This window comes from Rhipicephalus microplus, chromosome 1 (genome assembly GCF_043290135.1).
Source record: "Rhipicephalus microplus isolate Deutch F79 chromosome 1, USDA_Rmic, whole genome shotgun sequence".
Classification (NCBI taxonomy): domain Eukaryota; kingdom Metazoa; phylum Arthropoda; class Arachnida; order Ixodida; family Ixodidae; genus Rhipicephalus; species Rhipicephalus microplus.
The window spans coordinates 200590212-200604696 of NC_134700.1; the positions used below are offsets into that span (position 1 = coordinate 200590212).

Genomic DNA, 14485 nt, shown 5'->3' on the forward strand with positions numbered 1-14485 from the left:
GACGCCGGCCGATCCCGCAGCTGCCAACCACTGTTGCGAAGGCGGACCGATCCCGCCGAAGCCACCACTGTTGCGAAGGCGGACCGATCCCGCCGAAGCCACCTCTGTTGCGAAAGACGGCGATGCCAACACGGTCCCAAGGCGCCACTGCTTTCAACTCCGCCGGGAAGGTCACCAGCCGTTTGGTAGCGTATGTTTCTCAGCTCGCGACTGCTTCTGCGCAGAGCTGATAAGACGAGCGGACGAGACGACGGTGAGTTAAATAAGGTTTATGTACAGCATATATACAGAGGCGTTACAATTTCGGCACTGGGGCCGACAGAGACTCGAAGAGCCGAGCTCTCCTCTCTAACACATAGGTCAGCCTTTCGCCTAAGACCGCTGACTCATACACATGTCGGCTCTCCGACATGGGGACTCCTCTCTCAGGACCGCCGATCGCGACGCGCCGCAGGGCTTCTTTTATTTACACCGGGTCCAACCAAAATGTCCAATCAGAAGCGCCGCTGGTCGTCCGGGCAAATTCCTCCAATAGGGTCGCCGCGCCATGCGTCAGACCACCAGACACGCGGAAGCCGGCTCGCTGTCACGTGCGCAGCTGACTCAATGCACGTGGGCCAGAGGGGCGCCGCGCGTGTTCACGCCGTTGAGATGTTCGCGTCCGGGCGGACTGCGGGCTGGCCTTGACCCAGATTGCCTTTTTCAGAGGCACGGACGTTTGACGAGGACTCGCTGGCATAACAATGTGCACACTGCGAATTTTTAATTGTTCAACGCACAGAAGACAAGAAAGGGTTGCTACGTTATACTCGCTGGGCGTAACCTCCTTGATTTTAGAAAGGTTTAGCGAGCGTTGGGGCGCAGTGCCATGAATACAGTGAACTAGTATATACCATGAGCTCGGGGTGGTTAAAGGTGGGAAGTAGACACGAAGCGCAAGCCGTAAGAAAGTGTGCGTGTGCCTCCTCTCGTTCAGGCTTTGGAATGTCCGCTGGATGGCGGTGCTTCTATATGAGGAATATATGATGAAAAGATGCGAGATGGTGGTACTTGGAGTGTTGAATAGGTGGACGAACGGACAAACAGACAGATGCATGGACGGACGCATGGATGGCTGCACGGACGGACGCAGGGGCGGATGCATGGACGAACGCAGGGACGGACGGAAGCAAGAACGAATCGACGGACGGATGCTTCGCCCCACTATCCATCATTCACTCCGTGGATATGCTGTCATTTTTTGTATACTTCACCAAACAACATGTTTGCATTGCGGCGAAGCTGACTCATGTTTCTTTTTCTTCAGAAGAGTGTCGTTACGCTTTTGTCGCAGTTCTCTACAGCATAATAAACGAATCACACTTTCTACAGGATTGCGTATTTGAGCAGCAAGTATGAACAGGTTGGTTGTGGCTGCAGAGAGGAAAGAAATTTTATTCAAGTGCGAAGATTTTTTTTTTTTTCGTATTCACAAGCTCTTGAGATCGAATTGGTGTGTCACTCTCGCTTGGCCATTAGCTGTCAGGGAGAAATAAACGACACCTGTTTCACGCTGCATGTTGTGTAAACTTATAACACGCCCTCCCCCCCCCCTCTACTCTCTCCTTCTTTTCTTTCCCTGCAAGGAGTACCTAATCACTTCCTGCGGTCCACTAGGGGTTCCCGAAACATCCATGGATAAAAGTCGCGTTGTTAAGCTCAAGGAGTCGGGTTCGGTTTCCGGTCACGGCCGCTGCGTTTCGACGAAGGCGGAATGCGACAAGCGCGTGTACTCATATTTAGGCGCCCGTTAAAGATCCCCAGGTGGCTGAAATTAATACAGAGTCCTCCATTTCGGCGGCGTGCAACATGATCAAAGGGTAGTTTTGTGACGCAAGACGCATTTATTTTCATATTTCGTAAAAAACGGCATTCTGAGCAGCTGGTTTGCCTCGAAAAAGACTGTCCTTATGACTTGTGCCACGGGCTTTCAGAAAACTTGTGCTGGTGTAGACAAACCAACATTGCTCTATAGAAGCAGGTAATTAGTATAGCACAGATAATGTCCGCGCGGGATTTATGCACATAGACGTGTGCTCGGAATGGGAAGCATGGGAAGGGGCCGCCACCCTCCTAGTCGCCAAAGTGGGGGTTGGGGGGGGGGGGGGGGGCAAGGTCTGTCTTATGCCGGGTTGGGGGGTGGGAGGATTGCTGATACGAGGGTTAACCCCTTTCATAGGAAACGCTGCGCAAGCATATATGCACGCAGCCGTGTACAGCCTCTCCAGGCCTCAACAACGCACTGCAGTCGAAACTCACTTTAACGAAGTGATTACCGTGCTCGAATAACTTCGTTAAATCTAGAAGTTCGTAAAATCGAGAAAAAGGATTTTTCGTTGCGAATCGATACCTATATAAAATCGTAACGCATAGTGACACCCAAAAGCGCGACGTCATTGTTTCCGCCGCTGACTCCCTCCATGCGCATTTGATAACCCAGCGAGGGACGCCCAGGGGCGATCTGAACATGGGGTGCTGCATCATGATTGATGCAGCACGCCATGTCCGGACAAAGCAGGCCTGGTGCCAGGAGCCACGTGAAACTATATACGGCGGGCTACGTGAAAAGACGCGGAAAACGAATGCAGGGATCACGCAAGCAGGCCGATTGAGAAAGTTTCGAGAAGGCAGTCAGTACTTACATGCATGACCCATGCAATAATAAAAAAAATCAACAGCTTACAAACAATTGGTTCGCAAGGGCGAATATATATATATATATATATATATATATATATATATATATATATATATATATATATATATATATATATATATATATATATATATATATATATATATATATATATATATATATATATATATATATATATATATATATATATATATATATATATATTTTGCCGGGAAAAATGATTACAAAAATGATCTTATCGTTCGTATACGAGACTATGTAGCAAGCGAATTTCGTGCCAGCAGGCATGCCACCTCTGAAGCTCATCTTACAACATGTATGCGTTTTGTGACATTGCACACGCATTGACTATAGTCAAAACGAAGGTACGCTGTCCCGCCCTGAATTCGGTTGTTCACAAACGCTGTTTACGTTTCTTAGCATCACACCATAGCCTCCTTTATTGGGCTATGATCACACACTTTCGGCACTTCACGCATGCCACGCTATGACGATCGTCCGAATCGGCCGTGTTTTGGCCGAATATGGCAGAAGTAATTAGGGTCCGATGTCATTAAAGATACGCTAAAGAGAAAAACAATTAAGTTTCTATTTAGTGAATTACTCTTTCGAAATTCTGAGGTCACCACGCCTGCGGCGAGGAGACGCTTGGTAAACGAGAAAACGCGCAAAAAGAAAATGCCTGTGGCACCGCCACATCAGACTTTGCGCACCGAAAATCTGTGACGTCCTAGATGGTGACAGCCTACTAGGTCCTGCGCAGTTCATAATCAACAAAAATTAAGCGCGTTGCCATAATTTTGGGTTGAGCCAACGTCTATGAAGTATGAAATATACACTCAGAAATCCATGACGTCAAGCGCGATTTCGACGCCAAACCTGAGAATTATAAATTTTCACCCAATTTTTCCCATTAGTAATAGTCGTGGTTCTTCGAGAAAATGAAAAGGGCACCTGATTTCTGTCTGCCTAGTTGGCGACACGGTGCAATGCCTTATACCTGATGGGAGAGGGGGGCGAAAAGAAAAGTAGGAAGATAAAGAAGAGCACTTGCCCCACAGGAGCGACAGAAAGAAGTAATTTTATCACTTGGCGGAACTTCATTTGGTTACTGTCACAGGGATATATGCTCCACTGTGTTTGATTACATCAACGCAACTAAAAGATTACCATGCTAGTGGAACCCTGACCTTTTCGGATCTTTAGTTTATAATTCGTAGCTATGTCTATCAAAAACACGAGATGGTTTGACCGCTTGCTCAGCAAACATTTTTGTTTTTTGGTAGTATTATTTTTAAACTACTTTTTCAGATTGGCTTCATTTTCATTTTAGTTTCATTTAAGTATCCTGCCGCCCGGTTCTTGGCCCATCCCCCTCTGTGGGTAAGCGTCATCCATCAGAGGTCATCAGCATCATCATCAGAAAGAAGAGATCGGAAAGGTGGACAACACGGTCGAAGGAGTCCGACGACGGGCCACGGATCGGCGAGAGCTGCACGGCTTCAGGAGATCGTGAACGGCAAGCCGATCGGCGAGAGCTATGCTGGCGTCGGAGATCGTGGACGACGCAACCGTTCAGCACGGAATCCACCAAGCGAGCCCTTTCCCTGTATTAATAAATCTATGATCATAGGCGTTCTCGGCGTTTCCTTTCAGAGGGGAGAGGCAGCGAATGCTCGTTGCCCCGTGCCCTTTATGTTTATCACTAAGGCTGACTTTGCGCCCCCCCCCCCTCCTTCTCTTAGGTGATAGGTTTGAACTGGATCCTGTGAATCAATTTACTCGCTGTTTTATTTTTTTGTATTTTATTTTCTGTTTGTCTTATTTGAGTATTTATTTACTTAAATACCCCTATGTACTGCCCGATTCGGCCATTGAGGTATTGAAATAAATGAATGTGGGCATACACACCACAATACACACGCACACATGCACGCCCATGCAAAAGCACGCACGTTAAGTATGATTCAACAAGCATATCCCTCGTTGGGTAGAACACCCTACCACTTCCCACCAAAAAAATAAAATAGAAAAATGGGCAGATGTGCCATTTTTGTGCTCTGACAAGGAAAATGCCGACTAGAAGGCGGCCCTGACCAAGTGAACTTGGCGCGCCGCCACTGCCACGTTCACAGGTGACGTTCGCAGCGGCTAGATGGCAGCACCTCAGGGTGCGGCTTCCCAAATGCGTCACTGAACAATGAAGTGATGACGTGTCGCAGTATGAAACACCGGTAAATTGAGTGCTTACGCATTCAACGCCCACGTCGCGGGCATTCAACCGCGGAACCGCGCTTCCTTGTCGCCGTTTTCTATGCAATTGTTTGGAACGTGATTTGGAGGTAAATTGTCCGTGACTGCAGCATTCGTAATCGTGCACAAGAGCACAGCTTACATAAACCAGCGGCTATATTATTTAGCTTCGAGACCGAGTGTGAGGATTTCACAGCGACTGCTAGACTGACGCTATTGAGTCATCGCGTTTTATACAAAATGCCACAACAAAGTAGGAAGCTGCTACTTTTACTCAGCTGATTAGCAGTCTCGTGCGAAAGTGCTCAAGAGAATAACACACTTATTGTATAGTATGTCTCTATAGTGGTTGGACCTCCTAGTCCTGAAGACCACTTGCTCTTTCCGCTGTCTGGGCTTGGTCGACTAGGGCCTGTTGCTGCACTGGGTCAGAGATGGACTGTTGCAGTGCTTACACAATGGACACAATGCGAAAAAAAAAAACGATCAAAAGAGGCTACACGATGCAAATTAATTTTGTGAGCAGAGATCCTGCAGCTGTACTATGTGTATTTTTTTTTTTTTCAGAGAGCATGCCGATTTTGGCCTTGGGTCGCCAGAACAGGCAGCGCGGGCTGGCTGTCGGAGCTGTCCAAGCACAGCTAAAGCCGTGCTTAAGGGCGAGACACTGCAGCAATAAGAACGAGAGGTTGTTCAGCTTTGAAAACTTTATTCTTTTGCAATTTATTTCAGATAGTAACACTTTATAAATAAGACTTTTGGTATCTGAAACAAATTGTGAGATTGGGACGCATCCCAACTGGGCAGTGGACACGCTTCTGCACAATACTTTAAACTTCGCGACCAGTTCGTGCTTCGGTCACCTGCAGCGAAAAACACCGGGAAAAAAAAAAAAACACGGCCACCATAGATGACACACAGTCCTTCAGATTTTATGTGCCCAGAAGGGACGGCTTTTCGCACAGCATCCTTTGCCGGGTGTCGAGAGACTGCAGGGACCGGGAGCAGCTCCTTGTGTTTTTTGGTTAAGCGTTGCAAAAAAAGCACCGACAAGGCGAGAAAAAAAAAAAAAAAGTCCAGTAGAAGAGTAAAACCGCCTAGAAGCACTTCCTGTGCACAATGCTGGGGCCGGACTCGTCGTATTCCTGCTTGGAGATCCACATCTGCTGGAAGGTGGACAGGGAGGCCAGGATGGAGCCACCGATCCAGACCGAGTACTTCCTCTCGGGGGGCGCAATGATCTTGATCTTCATGGTGGACGGCGCAAGCGCGGTGATCTCTTTCTGCATGCGGTCGGCGATGCCTGGGTACATGGTGGTGCCGCCGGAGAGGACGGTGTTTGCGTACAGGTCCTTCCTTATGTCCACGTCGCACTTCATGATGGAGTTGTAGGTGGTCTCGTGGATGCCGCACGCTTCCATACCCAGGAACGAGGGCTGGAACAGGGCCTCGGGGCAACGGAACCGCTCGTTGCCGATCGTGATGACCTGACCGTCGGGAAGCTCGTAGGACTTCTCGAGGGACGAGGAAGAGGCGGCGGTGGCCATCTCCTGCTCGAAGTCCAGGGCGACGTAGCACAGCTTCTCCTTGATGTCGCGGACAATTTCACGCTCGGCTGTCGGGAAGAAGTAAAGAAAAACGACGCACGAGGTTAAGGAAACAAGCGACACTATAAGGCGAAACGAGAAAAGTACGGTAGACACAAACAATAAAGCGTCAGGAACAGAACAAATGTAAGTAGCGAAGATGACGTGCACCTGCAAGTGCATCCTACGCTAACAAAACGCATGGTAACTGAGGAAGTGAACGCACCAGTGGTGGTGAACGAGTAGCCCCTCTCGGTGAGGATTTTCATGAGGTAATCTGTCAGGTCCCGACCAGCGAGATCCAGACGCAGGATGGCGTGGGGGAGCGCGTATCCCTCGTAGATGGGCACGGTGTGCGAAACTCCATCGCCGGAGTCGAGCACGATACCAGTGGTACGACCAGAGGCGTACAGGGAAAGCACGGCCTGGATGGCCACGTACATGGCGGGAGTGTTGAAGGTCTCGAACATGATCTGCGTCATCTTTTCACGGTTGGCCTTCGGGTTCAGGGGAGCCTCCGTGAGCAGGACGGGGTGCTCCTCGGGGGCGACTCGGAGCTCGTTGTAGAAGGTGTGGTGCCAAATCTTCTCCATGTCGTCCCAGTTGGTGACAATGCCGTGCTCGATGGGGTACTTGAGGGTGAGGATACCACGCTTGCTCTGGGCCTCGTCGCCGACGTAGCTGTCTTTCTGGCCCATACCAACCATGACACCCTGAAGGAAAAGAAAGATCGGCGCTCGAAACCATCGTTGCAAGTGCAATCGCGAGCGGCTGAACTAGAAAGCAAGTACTGGCGGCGAGCGAACGCGCAGACATGGGAGACACGCCCCCCCCCCCCCCCCCCTTTCCCTCCGGCAAGACGCGGAGTAACCAACGATGCAAGAACCGGCGCATCGATCCTAAGGGGCCAGCGACCGACGAGGTCGCAAAACAAAGCGCAACGCCGGCCTACGGGTGAGGAGGAGGGGAAAGCGGGGCACAAGTCACGTGAGCAGCGGCGGGGAACGAGCTTTGACCATATATGGCCAAAGCAAGACCGGCGGGCGCGAATCCTGTAGACGCCGGTAGACGCGACAGCTTTGCTCGTGAACACTTCCTTTACTTGGGAAAACTATGGAATGACAACAATTGCAAAGCTAAGCGCAACCCTTAGCAAAACTTGAGAGAGCGCGATGTTACGGGCGAACAAGTGTCAAAACGTCGCTAGCCTCGCAGTTTACAGGTGGCCGCATGAACCGAATTGCGCACGTTTTAAAAATCCCCGGAACGCAGATACATACTAATGCGGGATGCACAGTTACGAACAGAAGCATGCGAGCCAAAATTGGGGTGCGTCAAGATAATTATTTTTTGCTACGTTATGCATAATGGACAATAAGGTGCGGCTAGTTGCGTTACGTGTCAAAATGGCCGATTTAGCGTGACTCACCTGGTGCCTGGGACGGCCGACAATAGATGGGAAGACGGCGCGGGGTGCGTCGTCACCGGCGAAGCCAGCCTTGCACATGCCGGAGCCATTGTCAACCACGAGAGCGGCCACGTCGTCGTCACACATTTTGTTTGGTGATGCGCAGCGGTCTGGCTACGAAGAACCTGAAAGAGAGACCATCGTCATGAGCACTCGCTACACACGCCCACCCAATACACTTCAATCGTGCGAAATTTAGCCGCACCTACGCTCGTTAACAATGGGCGTAGCGCAACAGTGAGCTTCGCAATAGGTATGAGTCACGGGCTTAACCACGACACGAACCAACATTGCGACTTTGAATCAATCATTAACTGTTAAACGAAAACATTCTGGCTAGCATCGGTACGCATCCTAACGCTACCTCACGCGCTGTATCCACAAAGAATACACCCATAACCTAGAGACGAAATGCCACACAACAGTTAACTAGCACAAGGCTTAGTAAGTGAAGCTGTCAAATTCGAAAAAAAATCCTGAAGATCGCATAATCCAATTCGCTTGACGAACCAACGCCTGTAGAGATGAGCACGGTAGACGAACACCCAAGCACAACACCGGCCGAAGAACACAGAGCGCACTTACGAGAGAATTTCGTACGGTGGCTCCCTAGCGAATCCACAGACACGACTGCGATGCCTGCAAGCGGCCGGCGGCCTTTTTATCGCACGTGCGTTAGCGCCGTTCAAATCGCAGAACCAGATTGCCATATATGGTAGCGACTGAGCAAGGAGCCCTCCCATTGGTCCAGAGTGGCGCGCCGGAAGTTGACGGCACCCAATGACGAGCGCGTCGTCAGCTATGCCCATATATGGACTGTGACGTCATTTTCCGGCGACTTTGAATGTTTTTCTTTTCGTCTTTCTCGCCGCGCTGGTCGGCGGGGCAGGCGTTTGTGTGTATGCTCCAGTGGTTTGCCGGCAGCCGGTTTTGGTTTCTTTTTCGGCGAGCGCCGTGGCAGAGGCTGCTCGTAATTGACAGACGACGAAAAGAAAGCGGCGTGAACGGTGCTTCTGCGCGGGGGGCTTCTTCGCCGCTGCTGCTGCAGTAATCGGCCGGCCCGGCTTTTTCGTTCTCCCGACGACCAGCGTGGCTGCTTCTCTCGCGTGCGAAGTTTCCAGCCAACGATGCTTGCTCGGCTGCTCTCGTAGCACGTCGGATGGATTCCTGCTGGTCGGCCCCCTTCTTTCCATTTGTTTCTTTTCTCGAAGTATGTAACTGTGTGTATGTGCGGGCTTTGCGGCACCGCCGAAAATGATTCTCTGCTCGAGATGCTCTTGAGTGCAGTAGTTTCTAGCGCTCGTTGATGCTGCTCGGCGACCTCGTTTACGGGGCGGCCGATACACTCCCGAGAAACGCTCGACAGCGCGCTGTGCAATTTTTCGCCGCGCTGAGCGCAGAGATTTTCAAGGGCAGGCGCGCTCGTACGGCGCGCTTTTTTCCACCTGCGTCATCTCTGGGAAGGGCCTCGTCAAAGGTCTCGGAGAGCGTTGTTTGCATGCCGCGTGCGTTTCTTCTACGCTGGCGCAAAGCGGCCTCTGCCTCTGAGAGCGAATCAAAAAACCGTAGCGGTCGTGCGATTGGCGATGACATGCAGTCATCTTTCGTACGTGGGCGCAGAATCTGTAATTACCCTGCACCAACACTTGAGTCACGCTAATACCTAAATAAGCAATGTTTTGCAAGCATACAGTGCGCGTTTGTGAAGAAAGTTGCCTCGATTTTTATCTGTTGAAACGTGTTCTTCCTAATGTATCTACGTCAATATCTGCGGCAAGATGATCTGTGCCGGCATTTTCCGCTCATGCGTCGTCAATTCTTGAATGAATCCAGTCGAAACAGGCAGCTTATTAGGCGAGAAGTCTCGTGATTTTTCCAAGTCCTCGAAAAGAAGCGCTCTATGAGAAGCGTGCTAAGTTTGACCAAGGGCCCGCGGTGGTGTGGTAACATTTTGATAGTACTGAAGGCGACGCCCGCTTTATCGGCGGGGTCTCTGGCCGATCGCAGTTGTTGAAACCAGCACTGGCGTTAAGTGCCGGCTCGTCCTAGAGCCGGTCTCGTTCGCGTGCCCTGCATTCTCCATAACGCGAGCGCTAATAGCACACGGCCTCTTTTCAGACCACTTTTTTCTAGTCTTCGTATTGTCTCTAGAATGCCAACGAATGAGTTGGGTTAGTTTGGCCCGTTTGGGGGAACGTTTAGCTGCAATACGAACCAACGAGAATGTAGGTCCCCAAACGGGCGGTTGTTAAACTTTTTCTGTGGTGTGATACGAACTCAACGGTGGTTTTCGAAGCGCAGGATTGCGCTCTGCAGGACCTGAGATCTGTCCCGTGTTATGTCACGCAATCGTGCTCGCTTTGAACGTTCGGGCCGTAGAAATCCAAATCAGACGTGCGCCGATGAGCGATTGATTCGTGGTGGCTCACGGAGGGGGGAGGAGCCCTTTGAATTCGGTCCGTTCCAGTCGTGACTCATCGCGAAGACGCCGCTGGGTAGACTCGCCGTACACAATGATTCAAGCCATTCAAGCGGCCCCCACTTAGCTGCCTCCATGACGTCCGGTAATAAAACGGAGGCAGCTCTACCCCCCCCCCCCTGCTATAGTGCCCTGACTGTCCACCGCAGCGCCTTCGGCGCGAACAAAGTGGAATAAACATGGTTTCATTCAGTACACAATGAGTCAAGGAGCTGTGGCGCAGGTTCGCATCTGATAGCAAGCTTTCGCAACATCAGTCGCCGAGGTGGCATCTCGGGTTGAAAGCGGCGCGGATTGCTTTTGAGGCTGTAACGCCGGCCGCTCGCTTTTGGTCATGTCCGATTTACTTATCTGTTATGTGTCAGCGTTAATTGTGCAGTTATGTCGCACAGTATGTTGGCACTGCTAATTCCGTTGTATACGGCGACGTCGTGGAGGTTATCGTAGCAGGTCTAAACTACAGACACTGCATATATGCTGCAGAAGACAGAGTAATTCCAGCCCAATTCACTCGAGAATATAGTATGCGTGGCACTGTTTTGGAGCCGTCAAGCAGCACCATTCTGGACCACTTGGGTACCGGCGTGCCGGCTTCAGCACATGCCCCTTCGACCTCATAATCGGTGCACTACGCATGTACAGTGGGTTTTGAAGGGCCTCTTGCGATTGCAGTGCGTTGATCCGTCAGCGTTACAGCAAGTCGTTTAGCTCGAACGTCTAATCGAACCGTTTGAGAGAGTCGCGCGGCTACAGTGCGCTTCATCTTTGGTTTTGCGTCGCTTAGAGCTTCGGAACGAGTATAGACCATTTCACTGTTTACTAACACATGCCCTTCATGACATCTGATATTGTCCTTCAATGTGCCACATCAGTATCGGTGAGCGAGAGGAGCTTTATAAAATTGCCCGCTCAATTTCTACGCTTTCCTTCGCTTATTCGGCAAAATATATTCAAATGTTCTTTTGAGCTACATCAAATTATTAAAGTTTCCCTTGAACTTTACGCACGTGCATGTATCTGAAAAGCTAAATAGGTATTTTCCTTACCCCATAAAAAAAAAACTTGAAAACTTGCTTTTAGTTTCGACGTTGGGGGCTGGTAAATGAGGTGACCGGTGACTTTTTTTTGGGTCCAACGCTTGCAATCTAGAAATTCTAGTTAAATATTGATGGCGTCAGCGGTCATCAATGCTCAAACAGGTTTTAGTTCAGTGTGGTTCTGCTGAATCGAAGCCGTTCTACTGTCAAGCTTATCTGCTGCTGCTTTATCTATAGTGCGAGATTTAGTTCTTCACGTGGTATTCGGCTTGCCAGCAAGCCGAGACCTTGGCTTCGAGGGTAGAACGCGATAGTGAAAAACGGATCCCGGGCACCTCGCCTTCTCAGTTCCTAACCGAGCTGGCTTCGATTCTCGGCGATCGATGCCTCAACCGCGTGCCGCATGTTCAATCAATCAATCAGTTTATTATCATGTCATAAAAGGATGTTACAGGGAGTAAAATATACAGAAGAAGGTCCCAAAGTACAAGACTGCAACGGGACCCTCGGGGATCATTACAAATAATAAGTTGTCGTTCTGGCTGGCTATCATTGTCCATCTAGATCTCCTCCATCATGTACACACTCGGTGCAATGAGAACGCGTAAGAATGTGGCTCTCCGAGTTCCTGGCCGTATCTCAATAAACATTACGTAGTACACGTGCACAAGAACGATCATCCTCGAGCAGAAGAACATCGTGTGTGTGTGCTGGGCTTTCGTTTTTTAACGACACTCGGCAATAGGCCTCGGAGATGTCCTACAAGAAGTGCGTCACGTTTAATTTCGCGTTACTCGTCGGCGGCCTTGAAGTGGAGCCGTGACGCGTGCCAACAGCGAGCGCGGCGAGTGAAGTCACGACAGCCCAGCAGTGCACGTGCGAATCTCCGCGCTCGCAGAACGGTAGCCCCCTTGCCGAGAACGCGTGCCCTCATTTGGAAAGTGGTGCTGCTGCTATATAAAGTGAACTCCGCCTGTGTGGAGCAGCGCCCGGCATGGTGCTCGAATAGCGTATTCGCTCGAGTAAATCGCGCACTGCAGGGTTTGCTCAAGCTGGTCTCCTGAATGTACGGACGAAGCTCGCTGTAACGAACGAGCATCGGGATCATAATTTACTTCGTTCTATCCGATTGTTCTTTTATTAGTAGAGGGAAAAATTTAGAAGAAGTGGTTTTTACAAATAGGTGACCTGGCTCGCGCGAAAATCCTTGACACAAAAGCGCATTGTTCTAGGTTTTAAAACCAATATAGCTGAGCCCAGCTGCCCTTATTTTATCCAGCTGTCTCTTTGCGGCATTTCAAACTTGGCTTCTTATGGTGGCGCAATCAATGAAGTGCACTTTCCTTTGCGCTGGTTGACAAATATGTCTGAAATGATTAAAATGGGTGGGTTGGGAGTTGTGGTTCTATATTAATTTAGCTTTTTACGCTACCTTTATAGCATGAACCTCGCGCGAACGAAGTGTCCTTTCATTACAGCCGATATCGCGGCGGCTCTCGCGATTTGCGGCAGAGCTGCTATATGGCAAGCCAGGTTTGCCTTTTGTCTGAGATAGAAAATTATAATCATTAACCAGCACGCGTGCGAGCATCGCCCAAACATCCGTGTACAGAAGGGTTAGCAAGAGAAGTTAAAACGTGCGCAGCTGTGCTGAGAATTGGAAAGGAAGAGCTTTATTTTAGTCCTGCAGGACGCGCTTAGCGGGCGTCTCCCACGTAGGGACCGACAGGGAGTACCTGGCGGCCGCTTCATGGGCCTGCTGGACGGCCCATTGCTGGTCGGCGGGAAGTGAGCTCCTGAGGGACCTCTCCCACTTGCTTGAGGTAGAGCTGGAGGAGTTGTTCTACACTCCCAGAGCATGTGTGCGAGTGTCGCCGTGTGTCCACACGATGGGCATGTGTCACTGGGGTACACGCATCGGGATAGTAAACGTGAAGCTCGATGAGTTTGTAATAAGCGTAGGGTTAGCGCCTGCGGTCTGTTAAGCTTGGGATGTTGGGGCGGGAAAGTGCAGTGTTCAAGGTAAAAAGTGCTTTTTGATGTCGTTGTGCGTAATGGGTGCATCCCGACTGGTCACCAACTTAGCGAGATGGGGTTGCCCTGTGGCGGCGCGGTCGGAAAGTCCCTGAAATGAGGTGGCACCTACGGAAGCTTATATTTCAGTCGCTGTAACCGATAATTCACTATAGCAGTCTTCCTAAAACAATGTGCAACTATAGCCTGACACATTGCGGCGCCGTGAACGCAGCTTTTCATTGGAGCTTTTAGCCGGCCCCATTCCGCTCGTGGATGTGCGAACGTGTTTCATCGTGATAAAATGCATACAGCCTAATCAAGAACTGAATGGTTGGGGGGGGGGGGGGGCGTGGTGCTAGTTTGTTAAGACATGGGAAACGTAAAAAAGAAAGTTGAATTTCTTGTGTTTTTTTTTGTTAAGTTGTATTACAATATGTACGGTTATGTCTGACGGTGCGTGCATGCGCTTTGCTGTTATGCAAAAGAGGCACCATATAGTCTGCGCTGGTCCTGTCCACACCTTGCTTCTTCTGTCCTGTTTGTATAGGCGGAGCTTCACGTTTTCTGCAGCTCAATCTTCACGCTAGGTCAGCAAGTTAAGTGAGGAGAATAGCGTAGGTCGAAGTAGAATGCATTGATAATAACCTTTGCAAAGACAGTTATATCAACATAGTTTTTCTTGCAGTCGACTGAAAGTATCCCGAAAAGCGCCAAATTTCGACGAAACTGCGCCTACTTCGCACCCCCCATTCGTCCCGACGAACCCCGCGCATGACTATGGCCGTGCTGGACAGCTCAGCATGCAGCTCAGACACACGGTTCATACATGGGTGCTGCAGGAGTAGGCCATCCAGGTCACGGTCAACCTTGGATCGATGGCCACCGATAACACGGAATCGTCCACGCATGCTTTCTGACCAAATAAAGTTTTCTCCGTCCACCCATACACAG

At 50.2% G+C, this 14485-nt stretch overlaps 1 protein-coding gene across 1 annotated transcript; it reads right to left on the reverse strand.

Moving 5' to 3' along the window:
- Positions 1 to 5637: 5637 nt before the first annotated feature.
- On the reverse strand, positions 5638 to 8710 carry LOC119159731 (actin-5C). The gene is made up of 4 exons (XM_037412577.2): positions 8588 to 8710; positions 7964 to 8127; positions 6761 to 7247; positions 5638 to 6563 (listed from the first exon to the last, which is right to left on the reverse strand). Exons 2-4 carry the CDS (start codon positions 8087 to 8089, stop codon positions 6046 to 6048), a joined length of 1131 nt encoding a protein of 376 aa, XP_037268474.1. The 5' UTR covers positions 8090 to 8127; positions 8588 to 8710; the 3' UTR covers positions 5638 to 6045.
- Between the last annotated feature and the right edge of the window lie 5775 nt (positions 8711 to 14485).

Coding starts and splice junctions, on each gene's coding strand:
- LOC119159731 (XM_037412577.2), bottom strand. CDS start 8,089: ATGTGTGACGACGACGTGGCCGCTCTCGTGGTTGACAATGGCTCCGGC. Junction 7,248..7,963: donor TCGGCCGTCCCAGGCACCAG/GTGAGTCACGCT, acceptor CTTTTCCTTCAG/GGTGTCATGGTTGGTATGGG. Junction 6,564..6,760: donor CTACTCGTTCACCACCACTG/GTGCGTTCACTT, acceptor TCTTCCCGACAG/CCGAGCGTGAAATTGTCCGC.